Source organism: Calypte anna, chromosome 4B (genome assembly GCF_003957555.1).
Source record: "Calypte anna isolate BGI_N300 chromosome 4B, bCalAnn1_v1.p, whole genome shotgun sequence".
Classification (NCBI taxonomy): Eukaryota; Metazoa; Chordata; class Aves; order Apodiformes; family Trochilidae; genus Calypte; species Calypte anna.
In genome coordinates this window covers 19,794,136-19,808,707 of record NC_044249.1, presented here as the reverse complement: position 1 = coordinate 19,808,707, position 14,572 = coordinate 19,794,136, and the positions used below count along the sequence as shown (strand labels likewise).

The 14,572-nt window shown below is 36.8% G+C and overlaps 1 protein-coding gene across 1 annotated transcript in view; it reads left to right on the top strand.

Annotated features, from left to right (window-relative positions):
* CTNNA2 (catenin alpha 2) overlaps nucleotides 1-14,572 on the top strand; it is a 381,969-nt gene that overhangs the window by 353,176 nt on the left and 14,221 nt on the right. The window contains 2 exon segments of the mRNA XM_030450894.1: nucleotides 400-534; nucleotides 11,847-11,990. Of these exon segments, the coding sequence (XP_030306754.1) occupies nucleotides 400-534; nucleotides 11,847-11,990 (279 nt within the window).

Below are 14,572 nucleotides of genomic sequence, written 5' to 3'. Positions count from 1 at the left end.
TTGAAACTTAACCTGGACTCCCAACAAGCACCTGGAGTTTCATGTCAAATTTGGTCTTTTGACTGCTCAATAAATTCTTCTGGTTTGTACAAACTGATACCCCAAGTGAACTTTCCCCAGAAACACAGCAATCACATTATTTTTGTTTTCCTCCATTAGTGGCTGACAAAGAGGTTTCTTCTTTATAGAAAAAGGTACAGTGCATCCTCAGGTTACAATTCACAACTCTTGAGTTAAATGAAAGAGGGAGTTTGTATTTTCACATTTCATCAAGTATTCCATGTAAAAATGAAAGGAAATGGATCCACCTGTACACACATTGCCTCTGTCTTCACTGATTACCTCTATAAAACCATATAAACACAGCTCCATCTAATTAAGTATTTCTTTTGTCTGTAGTGCCCTGACTCAGCCTGCAAACAGGACCTGCTGGCCTACCTGCAGCGCATTGCCCTCTACTGCCACCAGCTCAATATCTGCAGCAAAGTGAAGGCAGAAGTTCAGAACCTGGGAGGAGAACTTATTGTATCAGGGGTAAGCTGGTATTTTTATTTAGCTGTTTATGTTTCCCTTGTAGCACTTGAAAGGGAGCATCTTTGATGGCAATAATGTACAAACAAAAAATACAGTGACTCATAGCAAGCTTTTTTTAAAATGTTATCACCATTATTCCAGACCTTACAATAATCTTGCATAGTGCAATTTGATTTTCCAATTACCCTTTGTTTATACCAACCTCGTAAAATCTTCATTCTTCCAAAAGAAAAGTAATTTCATAGCCTAGAAAGTCATTGCCAAGCTGTGAATATTATAATTATTTGGAGCTTTTTTATATTTGCTCATTATAAATCTTTTTTTTTTGTTGTTAGTACTGGTAATTTCCTTCCTCTGTGCAGCAGCCAGCTCTCTGTGAAGTGCATATTGTTAAAATGGTGATGACTAGTGGGATTTTATTCACTCAGGTTCCAATGCACACTAGGTTTAACAAAAACTCTGGAAGGCCAGCAAAATATTTTAGCTTTTGATGCACGTGCTGTTTTCAAACACTATTGGCAAGCACAATGGTTATACACTCTAATCCCCATCCAGTTATTTCCAAGGAATGCTACAAACTTTTTACAGACAATCTTTTTTAGATCTAAAGACAGAAACATGTAGCAGGAGTAACAAAACAATGAGTTTTCCACATTTTTAAACTATGTTTTTTCTTCCCTTCTCCCAGTGATGGACTCTGTGCCTCTGGGAGTTCCCTAGAACCAAGCAGTAGCAATTGCTGCTCTTTATGAGTTTCTCTTTTGGTTTTTTTTTCACTAATCACCCCAGTATTAGCCCCATGACACCTTTGCTGTCTTCTAACTCAAACACAGGCCGTAGCTACCTAAATGTTAAATACATTTCACTCTCCTGAGTGTGTTTTCGAAGCAATGGTGATTTTTTTGAGACCAAAGATACTTGAAACCAGGCTATTTTCAAATGCAGTTTTCCAAAAGCACCCTTTCATTGTTTAAGCCCAATCAAGTACGAAGATGGTCAGGACAACTCACCTGTGCCCTTCATTTCATCCATAAGATTCCCCAGTGAAATCACTGGCCTTACTCAGATGTGTCAGAAGTCAGAGCAAATGTTCTCAACCACAGAACATTTTAAGTTTTTGCGAAGCACTACAGAAGGTCTTCAACATTTGCCAGGCTTTCTTGGATCACACATTCTGAAGTCACATATGCAATCCTAAATGGAGCTGCTTAAATGTTCCTGTGTCTGTCCTGCAATTGGTCTTCCCTTCTTGCTGTATGTACAATATGTAACTTTAATACCTTGATCTTCCCACAGCGACGAAAAGATCCTCTTCCATTTTCCTGATATTAATGGAGCAATCTGTCCTTGTTTCACAGCTATGCTGCATAGTAAATGCTATGATCTTTTCTTACCTCCTGCCATCTGGGTCCAGCTTCTCATACCCATTGAGTTGTCATGCTCATCTCTCTACAACAATTACCCAAATCAATGCTTCTACCAGCTTGGCTTTTGTGGTTGTGTGTGTTTCTTTTTCAAGTCTCTTTATTCAGTGTATGTGGATGCTGAATAAGCCATTGTGAAGCTCTGGCATCTGTTTGTTACTGGAACATCATCATCTGTTGTGAAATTTCAGTGGCCGAACTGCTTGACTTCATCATTTTCAGTCTGGCATTGTGAGCATCTGCTGCTTACCAGGCTTCATCACCATTGTGTTTCTGTTTGGTTGGGTTTTTAAAGTCAGTCGGAGACAAAAGCAAAAAGTAGCTTCAACCACAGAAATGGTTTGGGTCTGTTTCAGAGACTTAGGAGTACTGACATACAGAAAATATTAAGGTTGCCCAGCTTGCTTCTTCTGCTGTTGCTTTGAACAGGAGGTGATACAGAGAGTTGAACTCCAGTGCATCCCTTTTTGAGAGCATTATCTTGTTAACACAGTTAGGACAGTGCTTTCCTGAGAGTGTTTTCCAAGCTGTTTATCTTCAAGGTGCTGGGTACTGTATGCTCCTTTGCTATCCAGAGATCTGGTATCCAAGTGCACATCTACATCTGCTTGTCTACTTGCTGCTTCTGCTTCCATCTTCTTCATTTTCTCTTGGATAGCCAATTACAAATAAACAGTATTTTATTTACATTAAAATGAAATACCATTATTTGGCAATTTGCATACAGTACAATGTTAGAAGTGAAATAGAAATCCAGAATTGCAGCTTCCCAACCTAAAAGTAAGTTTAAGTGAATGCACTGTATATGAGTGTTTAGATGGAAATATCAAGCACCAGGATGACTACCAAAATATTGTAATTTACTACTGTGTTTACAAAGAACCACAATATAATTCAGATTGATCCAAAATATGAATTACGATCCAGAACTACTATGGGGGGTAGAATCTTTGCTTGCATTTTTGCATTATTAAGATTATTAACCAATACTTATAAATTAAATGAATGTATGCATATAAATGTGTATCTATGTGTGGGCATGTGTATATCTATAGAAAAAGGAAAGAGACATAAAACCAATTAAAGCCTAAAAGACAGATGAAAGCCACCCCACAGTTCTTACAATTCTGCTGGAGAAAAATGTGTTGCAACACAGACTCCAAAAATATTGAGTACATAACATAATGTGCTGTGTATCCTTTGGTGAAACTTCTATTTCTCTCTTTCCCCACAAGATTCAATAGTTCAGTCTGGTTTATCTCTGAAAATAAACATAAAGCTGATCTTGTCTGCTTTTTCCTCTGTAGATTGATATGATACTAGCATAGCATATGAGGGGGCTCTTTTTTGGCATCATAGACATTGCTGCAAATAGGAAAACAGATCAGAAAGTAAGAAAATGTCACACTCCAGGTTTATTTCAGCAAAAGAAAGAACCCATAGTTATTTTCCTTTTTTTTTTTTAATTCCCTTTCCCCCAGCTCTTTCTCCCTTCCCAGACAACATCCTGTACAACCTGTTCTAGGTGAACATGTCCTGGCAGGGGAGGGACACTGGATGATGATCTCCAGAGGTCCATTTCAGCCCCTAGCATGCTGTGATTCTATAGTTCTGTGAGACTGTTTCCAATTTAATTTAGAAAGGTAAAATAAGGAAAACCTATGTGATACCTGTTCTTCAGTGATGAGACTTGTAGTCTTGAAGAACATTATAGGAAAGGAAGGAAAGAGGTGAGGAGAAGGTTTGGTAAAAGCAAAAAAGAATTGATGTGTGAAAAACGCAGATTTAAAAAGTATTTCTAATCAGTGTAGATGAAATCTTTGTTCCCAGTGAAAGTCTCTTTAGCCTTGGTCCATAAACAGCTATATGTTTGTGTAATTTTAAGTTTGAACAGCCAGTGTATAATTCTCCTCTAAGAATGAGCAACCTCTAATAAAATCACAGACTAAAAGCACTTCAGAATAATTTGCTTTGTCTCTTACCTCAGTTTATTTAATGTAATGTGTATTTGCTTCATAATCAGTTGCAGTATTGTATTGGAATGAGTCCTCTAAAGTGCTGAGCATATGCTTCTCTCAGTGAAGTAAGTAGTATTTACATATACTTAGCTCATGCTGATATATAGCCTTTTTGTGATAGCTACTTTTGTTGAACAGAGTTGGCTTTAACTGTGATGTTTGTTATTTGGATAAAAATTAGGCTTCTAACTCCTGGGCTGCTTTGTTTTTTTATTATTCCTGCCTGATTCTTGTTAGTCAGACAATTGCAATAAACCAGACCTCTATATTTACTTCTTCCCCTAGAATAAATAACCACTTTTTCTGTTTACTGCTGCTCTGAAGCTAATCAGCTCATTTACCTACTCTCCATTTAAGTTATAAGCTGGCATTTTCTAAAAATCTTGTTTGTGTTAGTAGCTTTGCTACAGTTTCTAAGAAAATCCCTTATCCAAGGCAGCCCCCTGTTGTGTTCAGGTTTGATTTAGAGCTCTTCAGATAAAATCAGCTCTGTGATTCAAAAATTTGCCCAAAGACTCTAAAACTTCTGAGCCAGATAGATACAAAGTGCCACACACAGCCACGTGCCTCTGAAAACTGTCCAAAAATATCAAATTAATAGTCAAAGCACATTCCAAACTTACACTTCAGCTGGCTCCAATTCCCAATTATTTTTGAAGGCCCATTTATCTTAGCATAATAGGCTCAGCTACAACAGTAAGGGAAGGATTCTAATAAGATGTTGAAGATACAAGGCAGTTAAGACTCTGACTTTATCCTGGGGTTCTTGCTTGGTGAGCTGAAGTTGAGGATATTGGGAGAAAAAGGAAGGAGAAGGGGCTGGAGCCACCCTATTAACTTTAGGCAGAACATTATGACAATTCCCATCAGCACCTGGACTGAGAGAAGTGTTTACAGATATGGGATATACTACAAAATAACTGTCTATACATTTATTTTTGATCAGTGATGAGAATAAGATAACTGGAAGTAAGTAGTCCTCATCAAAATATGTATCATAGTGCACCAGTCTGCATCCAGCAATTACTTCAGGTGAGCTGGCAGAGTCTCCTTATCAGCTTTACCTATGGATCTTGCAACTGGTAAAACAAAACAGCTTAAAGGTCACACTTTTCTTTCATTTAAGGCTGACTCAACCTTAGTTACTTCGTGCTGGAAAAACAAGTTAGTATGCATGTAGGCAGGGAAGTATCAAGTTCCTGCTTATGAATTATATAGATTCAAAGAAAATTCAGGCACTTTGAAGTTCACCTGCTATTAAAACAAGTAAGACCATCTCTGACTGAATTTAGATTAAAAGGCTTCATAAGGAGTTGCCTAAGAGCTACTGATGTGGTATTGCATTTCTCTGCATCAGAAAGCCTTTCTGATTTTTTTCTTTTGTTTGTTTGATTTCAAGTAGGCAATCAGAGAGAACCTTTGCATTTAAAATACTTAAGAGTATGGAGTATGCTTTGGAGTTTGGTGAAGAAAGTAATTTAAATCCTCCTGAATCAGGCAAGAATTAAGCATTTCATAAAAGAAAGTTTGCTGAAGAGAGAGTTGGCAAATTGACAGAACTCTTGGGTTTATTTTCCTCAGAATTCTCAGGAGTGCAAAAAGGTTAATCCTGTTATTTATCTGGCAGCAAAATGAGTTTTAGTATTAATTTGTAACAGAAATAGAAGAATGTTACATAAAGGATACTCCCAGAAACATCTTGACAAAAGAAATGTAAAATACAGGGAGATGTTTCAGCTTTGCCTTTTGGGATGGAGATATATTTAACTTCTGTATATATATAGAATGTATGCAGACATTCTGATAGATGAGAGGGTGAAATAAAGCCCCATGGCGTGTACTGCATACCAAAATATATGGCTGTATGAAGAACAGGATACTTACAAATATATGGGGTTTGATAAGCCTGTATCTGGAACAAAGTGTTTGAGGTTTTCTGTTTGTGACTTATTTAGGAGTCTCCAGCTCCTGCTGGCACAGGCTGTATTCCTCCATGCCCTGCCCAAGAAAGGGACAACTCTATGATGTGATAACATAAAAAATTTATCATCCTGACACTGAGTCAATTTACAACTCCTAGAGGATACAGGCATCCATGTGTTCTGCAGGTTAATCAAAATGAGTGCTGATAAAATCCCTCGTGGTCATATATTCATTATATGTGATGTATTTACAGGAGGACTTTCTTAGGGCTTTCTGAATGTTAAAGCAGTGAAGAATTCCTAAAGATCCTAGGAAAAAGCTCTAAGACAAAAAAAAAATGATATGTAAATAGATGTATCTGTAGGGGCTTTAAAGCCATTTACAACACCTCTTCCAAAAATGTAACAGTAATAAAGATTTAGTTCATTAAATGAGGCTTATCTGTTTCTTCTTGGTAAGGATAGTGTGGAGCAGGAGCCAAAAATGTTTATGTAATTTACATCCTTGGAGGTGTTCAAGCTTCAGGTACCAAAATGCAGCAGCTGAGCAGATTTAATATTGGTAATCAACTCATTTCAAGTTGAAAGTTGTACAAAAGGTTTCCAGAGGTCTCTTTAAGTGATATTTGTACTGTCTTTTGGTTCAGCTAAGTGAAAGATCCCATAAGATCTCGTTGCTACATCTCTAAGTTCACATTGTTTTGCATTTATCAGAGTTGCTGGATTGGACAATAGGATATACCTTGAGCTTAGATCATCTGGGGGGTCATAAATATGATGCATATAAAGAATGGAACAGAAGGCTTTGGAAAGATTTATTCTTTTTATTGGTGTTATGGTTATTTCCTCAAAGCAGCAGGGGGAAGGTAGTGGGGCAGAGTTCATACAGTGTAAGGCAAAGCAGATGAATGAAGTTTTAAGATAACTAAAAAAATCAGCAAAAAAAAATTTTCTATGAAATTATCTGAGATCTTTTGGGGCTACAGTGTTTTGAAATAAAGCTACTTGCAGGACTAAGAAAATATCTCGTTGTATAGAAATGCACATGTAAAGATACAAACACATAAATATGAAACAATAGATCCTGTCTAAAAGGAAAGCTGTTATTGAGAACTTCATTTGCAAAGTAAAATCACATTGCACTTGTCTTCATTAGGAAATATTCATGGGGACAAGCACCACGCACACCATCTATATGTTTACATTTAGAAGGTTAAAATTTAGACAGATCAGACTTTTATTCTTATTAAGCATCTTGGCTACAGGGAACATGCTCTTATGTTTTCTCATGTACCAGATACTAAATTTCTGAAGATTGCATTTATTGAATTTTCTCATTACAAGAGGTTTCTGCTAAGAAAAGCATTTCTGATACCAAGTAATGGTAAGCCATTTAATTCCATGAGAAAAAAGCAAAGTGTTACAGATTGAAAACGGAGGCTAGAAACAAATATGATCGTAGAAAAAGATTAGAGAATTGAAAGAAATATTAATGCAAATGCTTCATTTCATACTGCATTTGTTTTAGAACTAGCAACCACTGTAAAATCCAAAGCTCACCTGCTACAGCAGTAATGACTTCAGTCCAGCTTGTTTTCCTATATCAGGCCATGCTGAATGAAATGGGAAGAAAATGGGAATATTGTGGCATTCTAATACACAAACAGCACCAGCCCTGCAGTAATTAGCAAGGCCTAGGGACCATTCCAACACACCCTAAATTATGGTCCTAAAGAAAGAGACTTCAGTGCAATCTCAAGTTCACTCCTTTTCTTATCTTGCTGCCTTTAAAGGAGGTGGTTGGGCTGCAGGCTTCACCATTATGTATTAAATAAGAATTCCTTTCCCCACAAGGCTTTAAAAATAAATTTATTTAAAAATAAAAACTAGGTTTGTTGTTGCACATGGAGTTATGGAGAACTGAATATACATAGCAACAGATTTAGCACAGAATAGGAGACTAGGCTGTGTTTGTTAGACAGAAGTACATCTTTTGGCTCTTGCAATTATTGAACTTCCTGATTTAGATAGCTGAGACTTACTCTCACTTCTAATGGTACTATCAGATGTTGCTTTGGCAGATATTAAAATACCAACTTCATTTCAGCTTCATCAATTTATTTGACTTGTAAATATATTTCTTGAGAACTTGAGTTGCAGATGAGGATAGAAACACTCACAGAGAAGAGGACATATCCTCAAGGGAAAACATTATAGGTTTTCCCAGCCTGAGTTGATTCAACTGTGAACACTGGAAAAAAAAACAAAACCAGCTTGCAACAAAGGATTTGATAAACCTCACAATAGAAATGTATTTTCATTAAATTCATGAGGTAATGAATTCAAAGGTAAAAGCCTTTAGAAAAAGATCAGGCTGTGAGTGGAAGTTTAAAAGTTGTCCTATGTATTTAACCTCTTCTGAAATGTTTTCTACCATGCTTGGAATATATTTTTTATTAATATTATTATTTATGAACCTCATAGGAGTAAAGGAAAAAATTTGTCTATTCTCCCATCACATCATTAATCTTTCATAACAAATGAGCAGCTGCATCAATAAAAGAGCTTGTTTTATTGATATGGAGTCAAAGTAAAAAACTATCCAGTATCAGAAAAAGCAGTCCTAACCTCTTAATGGTTGTTATTCTCAAATACTTCCCTTTAATATCAGTTCTTTCTGATTTTGACTGATATATCATCAAAAGAGCTTGTGAACTATATTACAAGGTAGGTATTTGTATCACTAGGAAATGAGATGAAACACACAAGTGATTTACCCTAAATCTCATCAAAGACCAAACTAGAACTCTCTAAACCTGGATTAGAACAGCAATATCCAATCCAAAAGGCTGCAGAAACATTTTCATCCTTCTTTAGACCTGTAACTAGATTCAACATTCCCATTGTCAAAAAATTAGAGAAGTTACCACTTTACTCAGTCTCAGATGAGATGTTACATATTTCATCTTTCCTTTGCTAGAACAGATAATGAACAAAAAAGATCTTTCCCTTCATCCATCAAGCTGATCCACCACAGCACCAGGACATCTTTGGGTCAGAGGTGTGTTTGTGTTAAGGTCTCAGACTTTCATGGTATGTGTCAGCTTGGCATTTTTACTTGGCCTTTTCAAGCTATTGCTTCAATTTCTTAAAATACATCAATTTTTACCTTCTCTCAGTATACCAGCAGTACCTATAATGTTTCTGCATGGTTGCTACTCCTCAGCTTTCCACAGCCTTGCTGTATTCAAACTTTATAGCAGCAACCACTGGTACCTTCCTGGCTTATTCCCTATCATCTGTCCATCTTATTAAGCAAGAAAACTCCTTGGTGTTTTGCTCCTTGGTGTTTTTTCTGACAGATCTTTGATGTCAAACAGAACACAGACCTTTATTTTAGTTTGATCCCCAGGGCCTGGATGCACATGATTTAAATAAATTACTTGATCTGCATTGACATAGTTTCCTTATTCTGGTAGGGTTATCTTACATCTCTTAAGAAAATATTTTAGAGTATTATTTAGAGTTTTAAAGTCTTAATTTACTCTCTGCATTTCCATGCATTCATTTTGTTAATCTTGGTTCGATTCCTTGGAAGATTTCCCTCCTTTCTTAAATGCTTATCCATTTTTACCATGTTTTCAGTCAGGATTATTTCTCTGCTTTTTGTTCACTGTGTGAGTAATGTCTTCCAGTTTATGTTCATAGATCAGTCTTATCTTTCATGCTCTTCCCTTAATTTCCTCTTTATCTACTACAGATACCATACTTGGCAGGTCAAAACAAGCTTTCAAATTTCAGCAGTGCTAGCCCAAAATAGCATCTGGGGTATTATCTGCTAGCTAATCTATTGAACTGTTTATATCACATTATCATGATGAAATCTACCATTTTTCTCACCTTGTGTTGTCTCTGGAGAATATTCTTGGCCATCCTCAATCTTCCACAATTGAATTGTGCTACTTCCATATGCTTCTCTTCTAATAAAAGACAATTTATTTCTTTTTGGGAGGTCTTAGAACTGCTACTAGAGTTGTAGCATTTCTCATAATAAAGGGTATATTTTCTGAACACACTTTCTTTATCAGACTGAGCAATCTTGCTTAGGCTTCATAAGGTCTGGTTGTCACAGGAGTTCAAAATATATTCCTACTTTATTTGGCAAAAACAACGGTGGTGCAATAGTCAAGTTATAGGTTACCTAAGTTATGAATTAACTGAATTCTACCTGGTACTTTTTACCATAAAAGCCTTTAAAAGTTCAATTTTTCTTTTCTCTTTGGCAGTCTAGTAGACATACATGTTAAGAAGGAGTAGATACAATGCAGGGTACCAGAGGTGTTTTTCTTCCTGTCTTCATACATCATGAAATCAAGATGATGTCATGAGAAATCAGACAGAAATATGTTAAATTCAATTATGAACTGAAATTCACAGCACTGTTACTACATTGCATTAGTTAGATGCAACCTAGTTTTGCATTGTGCTCCTGAAGTTATCCATCATCTCTAACAGTCACAGTACCTCTTAATTTAGTGGACAAGCCAATTAGTTGGGGTTTTAAATCCATAAAAATACTGGTTTAAAGTAGCATCTGTAGATATTGCTGGAATAGATTATTGTAAAATTTTTGAAGGTTAAGAAGGAAAACGATTCTGTTGTGAGGTGAAGTGACTGGTACCAGACAGTGCCACATTCTTTTTTTCAAGAGAAGGAAAAAAGAAAAACAAAAAGCACATGCACAGAACAGGGAATAAACATTAATCATTACTGAGACTTAAAAAAATAATCATGATTAGATTACAATTTACACGATCCTTGTAGCAACAAAAAGCCCAAGAGAAAATGTCAATAATAATTCTGTGTGCCTTTAATACATACTCTTAAAATACATTAAAGGAGCATTCTTTTTTTTGTCTTCCAAAAAGCAGACTCTTATGCTAGCAGTCTTTACTGGCACTGAATAGTCCCCCCTTCTCTGAGCAGCTTTATTTAATGGAGTTACTTTTAGCAGCATATCCTGGGTTTTTTCAGTTTTATACAGTTAGGTTAGAAAGAAAATCCCAGTGGATAATACAAGCAATTATATTTACTCTCAAACCTGCTTTTCCAGAATTGGGATGATAAAAATTCCATTTGCAATAAATTAGAATGAATTATCCCATGTTAAGCCCTTCAGTTTCAATTCTTGGGAATTTTTTGGAAAAAAAATGTGCTTCAGCCTCTAAGGTTGTCATTGTTTAGAAATGTAGAGTCTTTCAAAGCATCACCTTTTTGCAGTTTGGTTGCTATTTTCTGGAACTTTAAAGTGTGCTCTGTAAATAAATGTACGCCCAGAGTTTTTATACTTCCCTCACTTGCTCTTTCAGCACAGTTTGTTAGTTCATTGTGAGAAAATGACAATTTTATTCCTGACCTCCTTCACGTGGTGGGGTAGGTGGCCCACCCTCTGGCTTGCTGTATTCAAGACTCAGCCCAAAGGGATGGATTGTGTAATGTTTAGTCAGCGCGGATGGAAATAAATGGAATTCCAGTTGTAACCACTGGAATTTCAGCTGCTTGCATGCAGTTTTCTATGTCCCAAGCCAGACACAATATAATGCCACCTGGAAACCTCCCCAACCAAATTCCTGCCCCACCTGATGTCAGTCAGCTTTTAGCGGGGATAGAGCTTTCCATCCCATCTGATTTTCATCGGAAGGTGGTAAAATCTCTCCCCTTTTCCCAATCAGCATACCCTGGGGGGCTTTCACTTAACCTGTGCTATGGGAGCAAGTGAGAGGAACCAGCAGACAGCGGGGTTACTCGTCGTGGAAGAGTCCCTGTCTCCTTGACCAAGCAGAGCTCCTTCAGCACACGTTTTCCTCCCTCCTCACCTCTACGCTACGGCACGGTATTTCTCTTGCTCTCTCTCTCACTATCTCTTTTCTGTATCTCTCGGAAATCAGACTGGAGTTCAGAGCACTTTCACTACCTTTTATGAGGTAGAGTGTGATGTCATAGATGGGGGCAGGGCTAGTCAACTTTCTACCCACCCACCCACCTGTGCTGAGGGAGCTACGCTTGAGGCCGGAAGCAGTGACTCTTCGACGGTGAGTAACCTCCTGTCTCATCTCTCTCTTTATCTCTCTCTAGATCTGGGGGTGGAGGGAAAAGACATGAGAAGGGTTGTTTGTTTGGGTTTTTTTTCCCCTTTTTTTTTTTTAATTAACCATAGGGCTCACAGAATGAATTGCATGTGCTGTTTTAGTCATCTGCGAAAAATCATTTCCGTGCTGCTGGGAAGATGTAGAGTTCATGTCATCTGTCAAGCAATCATCATGTTTCTTTGCAGAGGTGGCTGTCCACTGGTGTTAAATTGTTAAATTAATCCTTTGGTGTTTGGTTTGCATTGTGAGAAGGCTGACTCTTGAAGTCAACTCTTGAAGTCAACTGCTAAACTTCCATTAATTGAATTACAGTGCTGGGCCATCATTTTTCTACAGTACTTTGTGATTAAAGATAGATTGTGTTATTTACATATTTATGGTTATTAACTATGGATAATGCCTGCTTATACAGGAATGGATTTTTATTCTCTGTTTTCCAATTCTGTTTTCATTTGCTTTATCTAGAATGTTCATGAAGTTATGACCATAGGACAGTTATAAGACCCATTTTATAGATGGAATAAAATTCAAAAGTAAATTGTGGAAGATGTAAAATTAAGCAGGAAATCAAATCCCAGATTATCTGACTGAGATTTAGCCTTTGGAATTATGAATGAAAGCATTTTATTTTTTATTTAATAAGAACTTGTGATGGGCAGGGATATTGTTCCCTGATTTTCTAGGCATTTTTGTCATGTCACTGCCTTTACATTACTATTTTATTTTAAAGCACTGTCTTGTTACCTATTTCACTTGGCCCCGAGTATTACTGCTTCACTGTTTTAATATCCCTCAGCATTTAAAAAAAACCCCAAACCAGGATGGACTACAAAGACCTTCTTTTCTTGCTCTGCCTCTCGGGTATCTATTAAAGCTGTCAAGATGTCAGAGCTTTCATTCTAAAGGGCAGAAGAAGGATCATATGAAGATTTTGACCTCTAGGGATACTGCAAATCTTGCTGTTCTTGTTCATTTAAAGCTCTTTACCAGCTCTGTGTGGGGTCTTGCCATATCTCAGAGGAAGGCTCTAAAAAGCAGCAATGCATACCCTATAAATCAAAGGCAAAGAGAGTGCAATCACAACCTTTCCAGCAGAGGTGGTCCATGGTCTGACTGATGAAGTACTTCTATTTTCAGGTGACTAAGTGGCTTTGAGGAATTTGGTATAGGTTGCAGAGCCTTCAATCTTCTGGTCACTGGCAGGTACTGGGGATTGCTCAGTAGTGATGAATAAATATTCATGACTCAGTGGTGCTCTTTGTATAACTGCATAGGAGAGCTGAATGAAATTCTGGGAGGATGTTTACAAACCTACAAAAACTTTCACTGATGACTGTTTCCCTTCCTGACAGAGGGAAAAATAAGGACAAAGAATATAAAAATGGGGTCCCTGACAGGTGGTGGCTTTTCTAGTTTTGAATAATGTGTGCAAAGAGTTTAATACTACTGCTTATTCCTTTAGTGAGCCAAACATTGAAGTCTCCAAATCTTTCTTTGCAATGCCAAGAACTTGTTTAGCAAATTTAGCTTCAATAGTAAACATTGATCTTCTAAGTAGGAAAGAAGAAGCAGGTATCTGAATCTGAGGTTTCATTGGGAGAACATTGTAGGAATTGCTGCTGTTAAAGAGAGCTTGAGATTTGTTCTTTCCAGAAGCAAATACTTAGAGGAAAAATTTAATTTAGACCCTGAGCACACCCTTTGCTGATGAGTTTACAAAATGGGTTTTGCACATAGTTATTCTTGAATAATGCAGGAGACTTTCATTTTGGCACAGAATATGTAAAACATAAGGAACAAGCATACAATGCCCCTACTCTCACTTTAATGATACAAAAGAATTTTTGTGACATAGAGAGGGAAATTTTTTACAAGTGATAGAAGGATTTGGAACACAGAATCAGAATTGTTATCATTCAGTTACTAAGATGAATTACTGATACTGATCATCACTGAGGGGATATTATGGAACAGAGATGTCAGTGTCACCTAAAATGCAGAGAAATTTTCTTTCTAAACATATCTTGTAAGGTGAGCAAATCAGCAGCTGACTGAGTTACATAGAGAGGGCAGTTTGTGGAAGTAGTGATACTCAGAATGACACAAACTGCTGTGATAATTAACCTGGAATACACCTTTTCCAAATCTAATAACTTTTTGTCTGTGCAACCCCAGGATGTGGATTTGCCTGAGTAACCAACAATGGGAGAATAAGCAGCCTAATTTTACATTTACTGAGCTAATCCCCCTGTTAAGTTATTTTACTGCCAGCTGTGGTAAAAATAATAAATGAAAATGTCTAAAGTGTACAGATTCCTGTATTTTGCAGCTTTGGCTTGAGTGTCTCTGCAGTCAATTGTGATTTTTGCTTTAACTGTATCTACATGTACCTAAATTAAAGTAAAATATCATTAGGCTTAGATTTCAGCAGATTTTATTTAGTGTGTATTATGAAAACTTCTGATAGAAAATATTTGAGCAATTTGTTCCAATATGTGCTGATTTAAATTAGTTAAATGTTCTTA